The 8,316-nt window shown below is 40.1% G+C and overlaps 1 protein-coding gene across 1 annotated transcript in view; it reads left to right on the top strand.

Annotated features, from left to right (window-relative positions):
• Positions 1-301: 301 nt before the first annotated feature.
• The window catches only part of chtf18 (CTF18, chromosome transmission fidelity factor 18 homolog (S. cerevisiae)), a gene marked incomplete at its 3' end in the record, with an annotated part of 11,358 nt that continues 3,343 nt past the window's right edge, over positions 302-8,316 (top strand). Inside the window, 18 exon segments of the mRNA XM_035659348.1 lie at positions 302-549; positions 1,272-1,361; positions 1,460-1,613; positions 2,867-3,056; positions 3,204-3,296; positions 3,594-3,646; positions 3,752-3,893; positions 4,730-4,954; positions 5,044-5,141; positions 5,250-5,373; positions 5,479-5,615; positions 5,839-5,932; positions 6,031-6,129; positions 6,228-6,358; positions 7,172-7,286; positions 7,382-7,606; positions 7,804-7,953; positions 8,165-8,295. Of these exon segments, the coding sequence (XP_035515241.1) occupies positions 462-549; positions 1,272-1,361; positions 1,460-1,613; positions 2,867-3,056; positions 3,204-3,296; positions 3,594-3,646; positions 3,752-3,893; positions 4,730-4,954; positions 5,044-5,141; positions 5,250-5,373; positions 5,479-5,615; positions 5,839-5,932; positions 6,031-6,129; positions 6,228-6,358; positions 7,172-7,286; positions 7,382-7,606; positions 7,804-7,953; positions 8,165-8,295 (2,339 nt within the window).

Genomic DNA, 8,316 nt, shown 5'->3' with positions numbered 1-8,316 from the left:
AAAAAATTAAAAATAAAATTAACTTATAACATATATAATATAAAATGAACAGTGCAAACAGTAAACAGTGCAAATGGAAGTAAAAAAAAAAGTAAAAAAGTAATAAATGTACGGCTATTAATAAAAGTTAAATAAAATGAATTATAAAACACAATAAAAACACACATAAAACCCACTAACGTTATCAATATAAGCCTTTATCTCTAGATTTAATGGGCTGTCGTTTGGCGCCACCTTCAGGCCGAATGTTTACATTGAGTTCTGATAGCCAATCAGAAACGGAGGACTCGTCTAACCCGGTAGTAATACATCACAACAAAAAAAATTGCCGGGAAATCTGCTCCGACACAGCGGCTGCTGAAGTCGCTGAAGGAGATATTTATGAGGAAAGTGTCCGGAGTGTCCTCAGAGGAAATAAATCACCGAGTCTGTGGTTTTATCCGGTATCTGTTGGAGCCGATATGGACGAATATGACGAACTATTCGAGGTTCAGGACGACTTCGAGGACCAGTTCGCCGACGAGCTGGACGCGTTGGCTCAGATGGAGGGTAAAGACTAGTTTACAGACTGCTGCAGGACATTTACATATATTCCTGAATAGCAGGCGTTGTTAATGAATTAATGTCTGTACCTCTGTGAGCATAACTTCATCATAAACCTAATAACGTTGGATACAAACACACACACAGACCTCTGATATTAGTTGTCCTTTATACCAGACTGCCTAATTGTCAGCTCACACTTTGGATGAATCTAACTTGGCACTCACTTTGGTAGGAAACAAATACAATTATGCAATATATGACTTAATACTTAACTTAATTACTAGTTTAAATAGTTTGTATTATATACAAAAGTTTATTTTACATAGGCAACTACACTGTGCAATATATATTATCTTACTGGTATTATACTGTATTTTATACAATAGTTTTATTCTCTTCTTTTTTATATTTGCATATGTATTTTGTACATACTGCCTCTCCTTTATTCCTGCTGTGCTATGTGCCATTGCAACATAATTTCATTTTGATGCAAATCCAAATGACAAATAAAGTCTGTAAGTCTAAAGGTTGAACAAATCAAATCAATCCTCATTGTCTGACACTAGATAACAATATGTGGCTCTATAACAGTAAAAAAAAATCAAAACATATTTAATTAATTAAACAGAATATTGATTATTAAGCATGTTATGAATCATTTTTCTATTCATTGTGTTGCCAGCTAATCCCTTCAGTGTTGATTGTTTATGTTTTGAACGGTTTAGACGAGTCCTCCAAGCTGGGCGGTCGTCACAAACCGGGTCCAGGAGACGATATCTCCGACATAGAGCACCTGCTGGTTGATCAGCCCATCAGTGAGTTCACTCTGAGGGTTCATGGGGGGGGGTTCATCCATGCTGTGTTTATTTAATGCCGTAAGTTTGCCCCTCAAATCTGATCTTTGTCCTTGCAGCCCCAAAGGCGAAGCGGCAGAAGCAGGATGCGGCGGGAGTGTCCAAGCGACTGTTCAACTCGCTGCAGACTCAAGAGAGCAAAGCCCCGTTACAGAGTGATGACATCACACCGCCGTCGTCCCCAGAGCAGTACGAACCCTCTCGCACCGCCAGGTAGGAGGGTACAAGAGGCACCACTACGGTTGTGGCTCAGGAGGTCGAGCAGTTGGTCCTCCTGTCCACATGTCGATGTGTCCTTAGACCCCAAATTGGCCCTTGATGGTCAGGTCAGCATCCTGCGTGGTAGCTGACAGTGAAACAGTTGATGTGAGGGAAAAGGAGACATCAGTAGAAGGCAGGTGTGTTGTGCAGTGGATCTTTTTACAGAGGATACTTTGTTATGTATCTGGTGCATTAATGGGAATGCAAAACATTTTATTTTAACTGTGTCCACATAGAGTTAAAGAAACATACAAAAACACTCAAAAACCTACAGTAAATGTGGTTGAAAATAAGCAATGAAAAGACATTTTGATGCAGGAACACTCAAATAAAAAAAAAACCCCTGATGAGAGTCACTTAAAAGCGATACATCACAAGGATGAAACATAGTGTACTATATATAGAGACACAGAAGCACTAACAGCTGCAGCTGGTGACACGTCACCTGTGTCGACTATTGAACTACCTTTTTGTTCTTTACCTTTAAAGTCTGTCTTTTTTATGTTGAAACGTCATCCGTTGTATTCTAGTGGCTTCCAGGCGCTCCTCGTTTTGATACAGAATAGAGCTGCTGAATTAATTTAAATATTACAGAAATGTGTGACATAACAGCATTGTAATAAAGTACTGTAGTTCTGCAGAGTTAGCCTGGCCTTTAATTCTCCAGATGTAAGAAAATGTATGTTTGTTTGCACCCCAACACATGTTACATCATGATTTTAATTGTTTTATTAAGTGAAACCTAATATTGTGATGCAAAAATAATCCTCCCCACTAATCGTGAATAATATCAATCATATGACCTTTTTTGGGTCATATGAATTTTGGTAATTAGATTACGAATTTAAAGTGGAAATAGACAACTTTTTTGCTTATGTATTATTATGAAGTAAATGTTGATTGCACACTGTAATGGCTGCAGAATAATGGCACCATGTTCCCCATAAGCCTTGTTTTCACTGTGCAATTCTGTCTGCCACCAGGCGGGATTGATTTACAAGATTTATATATAGACTAAATAAATTTTTTCTCCTAATGTTTTCTTCTAATGTTACTGACATATTATGGATATGTGTCATTATCACATTTTCACAATAAATAAAATAAAATATATTCATATATTTAAAACAAATCAATAAATTACGAATATTTTAAATTGCAGTCTTCGATACAACAGATCTCTGAACATGTATTGTGTGTTTTAGGTCTACACCAGCCGCGTTGGATATCAGCGGCTTTGCTACGATCCCGGAGACACCCAGGCGACCTCCCACAGCGGCGCCAGTGTCACTGCATGTGCTGAGGCGGCCTCCTTTAGACGGAGAGTACATCAGTGTGACAGACTCATCAGGGAGTCGGGTCTACCTCAGACAGAAAGAGGACACAGGGACAAAGGTCATTCATCTGTGATGTTAAATGTTACAGAAACTTTTTGTCGTCACATCCTAAACCCTGATTCATTGTTCACATACAAATGTCTTGTGTCTGATGCTTTATATGTTTAATTCCTGTATTTTTTTGCATTTACTTGTGTGTCTCCAGGTAGTGGAGTCCAGAATGGTACCAAACTCCCAGGGTTCACTGGGGCTGCTTGCAGTGCCAATAAGTGTAATGAGAGAACAAGAAGCAGAGAGGGTGAGTGATTTAAGGCTGCTTTTCTTTTGTATAATCTGCCAAGTAGACTCCACATAACCACACTGTTAATTTTCAGTAATCACATGTACTTAACCAGTTTCCCCAAATCCAAATATTTGAGTTTAATTAGCCAAATACAGAGTTTTGAGGCCAAAACATCAAACTGTATGCAAACAGTTATTCACTTTATTTGTGGATGTACCTGTCGGATGGATTTCCGATGTCCCATATGTTGGTGCACATATCTAGTGAAATCTGAGGCTGTTGAGATTTCAAATGTGTTTACATTTCACGCAGCATCACCATCGGGTTGTGGAAGAATCTCAGCGTCTTTCAGAGCTTCTGGCCAGGTAACTCACCACCTGTCTCACATTCACACATTCACACACTGTCACACCTGATTACATACAGTACATGGTTTTTAATGTTCTTCTTGAATTCGTGTCACACACCAGCAGTGTGAACAATGTGTTTGTTGAGCCTGAAAGCAGAGAGGATAAAGAGAATGATGATCCTGAAGACACAGAGGGTCAAACCTCTCGACTCTGGGTGGACAGGTTCTCTCCCCGACACTACACAGAGCTCCTCAGTGATGATGTAAGTAAGGCTGTGTGATATGACCATATATGACGTGTGACGATAGAAATTTATTTTTATCCTGAATTGGGATAATCGTCAATATCCTCACATGATTTGACTTGAAAAAAGCTGTCTAGCTCACCAACATACAGTTTAATTATTGATTTCCCGATTTACTTTGAACACGGAGACAAGGGGGAGCCTGCATCGCTCCATTGTTCACCGTGGCTGAAGGCTCGGCTTGCCCGTTGTTTCCCCCACAAAGAAATGGAAACTGGATGTATGGAAATAGTATAGATTTCAAAATACAGAACAGGAAGATGTAATATGTAAAAACATGTAAAAATCATTCCTTGTTGTTAATGTGGAATTGAAATCAACATGGTACTGAACGTTTTTCCTGGTCCGTGCTTATAAAATATCCATCGTCTCCAAGGACCAGATAAAGCTTTTCTCTTTGTGTTTCTCTGCAAAATGCTTAAATTGGTCGCTGGATGTTGAAATACCTTGGTGGCCCTGCCAAGTGAAGTCTTATGTGGGGAAACACTGAGACATTAATATTTTATATTTTGGTACATGTTCAATTTAAATTTTGCATAAAGGTTCTAAATAAAAGGAGAAAAACAATCAAATATGATGAAATACATCTAATTTGTTGAGTATATCATTCAAAATGTAATAAGAGTTTTCATGTGGTCATTTTATATAAACTATTTATTTATTGAATTTACAGAAAATACGCTATATCGTGATATATATTGTTATTGGGATATGAAATCACCCATATTCTGTGTAACTTGCTTCCATTAAGTATCCTACATTAATGCCAGTTGTGTGTGACTGTCTCATTGTAGTTTACAAACCGCTGTCTGCTCAAGTGGTTGAAACTTTGGGACACTGTTGTGTTTGGAAGAGAGAGGAAGTCCCGCCCGGCCCGGTTTGACCGTCAAGCTCCCAACCAGAACTCATTCAAACCCAATCAAGCCAATCAGAATCCAAATCGCTTCAAGAGTAAGATTGAGGTGACAGAGGAGCTACTGGAGGCGGAACTGGACCAGTACAAACGACCTAAATATAAGGTAAACACATCTGCAAACTCAGTACAACTTCAGTTCAATGACTATTAGTTGAAATACAAGATATCATTTTTTTTTTGGTCTTTCTCTAGGTGGCATTGTTGTCTGGCCCTCCAGGTTTGGGGAAGACCACCCTGGCTCATATCATTGCGAAGCATGCTGGGTACAATGTGGTGGAAATAAATGCCAGGTTAGACGAGCCAAATTAAAAACTGACTTAATAATAGTAGTAAATCATAAAAATGAGTTCACAGTAATCTTAATCTTTGCCTGAGCCTTACTGTCGATGTTTTTGCAGTGACGATCGCAGTGCAGAAGTGTTCCAGAAACGCATCGACACAGCGACGCAGATGAAGTCAGTTTTAGGAGCCAATGAGAGGCCGAACTGCCTCATTATCGATGAGATTGATGGAGCACCCGCGGTATGTTCTGGACATTTAAAATCAGTAAAAAAATTAGTGTTTATTCACTATTCATTCTTAGTTATAAATGTTTGTTTTTTTCTATTAAACTGTGGTGTTCGACAGGCTGCAATCAACATTCTGTTAGCAACTCTGAACAAGAAAGACGGACACGGTGGGGAGGCTGGTTCAGAGACTGCGAAGAAGAAAAAGAAGAAAGAGTCACTCCTGCTTCGACCAATCATCTGCATCTGTAACGACCTGTAAGAGACACTGTGGTGTTTAACAGCATCAAAATCTGATTCTATTTTATTTTGTTATTTATTCCTTTGGTAACAAGTAATGACAAACGATAAAAGGCCTGCAAATAAATGTATAGAACCTGCTGTACTGCATTGTGTTTGTTAAGTATGATGCTAATAATGGAAATATTACTTGATTTAAAGTTTTCTTTGCAGCCTGTCTGATCCTGTCTTTTCTTTTTAGTTATGTTCCAGCTCTCAGACCTCTCAGGCTGCAGGCCTTCCTCCTGAATTTCCCTCAGACTCAGCCTTCCCGCCTCGCACAGAGACTGGCAGAGGTCAGCTCTCACACACACACACACACACACACACAGGAGTCCACAAACATCTCTGAACACCCCAATAATCCATGTCTATATTCATTTTCTGTTTGCAGATCTCACTCCGGCAGGGGATGAAGGCAGACACAGGCAGTCTCATGTCGCTGTGTGAGAAGACGGACAACGACATCAGGTCTTGCATCAACACCCTGCAGGTGGGTGGCGGCACTGTGAAGGAGAGTCTGTGGGTTGCATGAGGAGTTCAGTAGTATGCAGTATAATTATATCACATTATGTGTTCTTGTCTGTACAGTTCCTCCATGGTCGCGGCCACAAGCAGGTGGACCTCAAAACCATCCAGTGTGTCTCTGTGGGGCAGAAGGACCAGAACAAAGGCTTGTTCCATCTGTGGCAGGAGATCTTCCAGTTACCACGTATAAAACGGTGAAGTGTTCATCAATCATGAAATTGGAAATGTTTTGCTGTATTTGCTGGATACTTTCTTTTTCTGGAAACGCATTCACTATGAGCAGCCAAAGTTCAGGTTTAGTCAAACATAAAGAGATTTGATGCTGCTGTGCTCCTACGACAATACAGTGGAGTCCCTGCATTTTCATTGGGATCCATGACTGTTTCTTTTCTTTTGCTTACTGTTGACACCAACAGGGAAATCTAAAACTATCTACAAGTCTTAAAAGGTCTTAAAAAGCATTGATTTCAGTTTCCTTAAAAAAGGCTTTACAAAGATCAAAGCAGTAAAGTCAGTTATCAAATGTATTCATATGTGATTGTTGCAAAAACTGTCCGAAAGAATCCCCAGTTTATTACTCTTCCAGACCTCTGAGCTGATGTAAAATATATCGACCTTAAATAAGTCATCCTTCCATGTTTTGTCTTTCTGTTGCTCATCCAGGTGCATATTGTTGGAATTATTGTTTTATACTGGTGGGAAAAACTATGATACAAGTGCGAATAAATTTTCTAAATCTAATAATCTGTCATACTTTGGCTGGTGTGATCTTGAATCAGGTATTAAATGCCATTCATGTGGCAGTCATGAATGTTACTTGGTGAACGCTGCAGAAACCTTGTTTGTAATCTGGTCAAATAAAAAATAGAGTTTTATGATCTGTAAGCCTTAATGAAAAGCAGAAATCACAAACACAATACAATCTATAACCTCTTATCTGTTACCTCTCACTGCTTCAGGCCCTAACTAATTAGATGGTGACTCAATGTTTAAATTTGTTCTTTCAGGAAACGTATTGGTCAAGGTTTTGAGGAGACACCAGGTTCAGGAAGTGGAGATCAGAGGTTTCAGCACATTCTGCAATTGGCTTACTCTAGTGGCGAGTATGAAAAAGTTTCTCAGGTAATGAACACAACCATTTTATTTAAAGGAATATAAAGAAAACACTTCCCTGTGCTTTACTAGCATTGAACTGAACATCTGTCTCTTTTCCTCAGGGCCTGTATGAAAATTATCTGTCCATGCGTGTGAGGGATCCCAACCTGCAGAGTGTGTGTGAGGCTCTGGATTGGCTGTCGTTCTCCGACCGCCTGAACCAAGTGATTCTGCACGGGCAGAACTTCTCCCTGATGAGATACCTGCCCTTCCTGTCCATCACGTTCCACTTCCTGTTTGCCCACACACACGTGCCCCGCATCAGCTATCCCCACAGTCAGCATGAGGTACTTAACAACTACAGTCACCAATGTGTAGAAAAACTGAAGTAACAGCACAATATATTACATGAAGACAAATAAAGTTAGGGATCAATAGAAACATAAATGATGAATAGAGATGCGATGAAAAGATGTTTTGGCAGGAAAATCTGGATAATAAGAAGTGAAGTATCATCACTGAGTCATTGTTTTCTCCTCTCCAGGCTACCTCCCGGCTCCTCAGCTGCAAGAACGCTTTGTCCACCATGTTGGCTGACATCCCAGCATGCATCAGAATGAGGATCAGCCAGCTCAGCCTGACCCTTGATATGCTCACGCTGCTCCTCGACATCATCTGTCCCAAACTACGGCCTGTATGTATAAGAATGTACAGTCTGTATGTGTTTGTGTGTAATGAGGCTTTTGCACCACATTAGTATGGTACAGCTGTGCCCGACTCGCTCTTTTTCCCCACTGTGGTATGGCAATGCAGTTAAACATTTAGTTTTTTAGTTAATTACATTGCGTATAACGTCAGTAAAGCTTTCATTGCAACTAATAATAATCCCGGTGTGTTTCTTCCAGGTGAACCCGCAGCTGTTCAGCAGCAGAGAGAAAGAGCAGATGCGTGAGCTGATCGACACCATGCTGGCATACAACCTCTCATACAGGCAGGACCGCACGCCTGAGGGACAATACGCATACATGCTTGAGCCGTGAGTACACACACACACACA

Source organism: Morone saxatilis, unplaced genomic scaffold, assembly GCF_004916995.1.
Source record: "Morone saxatilis isolate NCDOM2014 unplaced genomic scaffold, NCSU_SB_2.0 Contig17, whole genome shotgun sequence".
NCBI lineage: Eukaryota > Metazoa > Chordata > Actinopteri > Moronidae > Morone > Morone saxatilis.
This window is presented reverse-complemented; position numbering and strand designations above follow the sequence as displayed.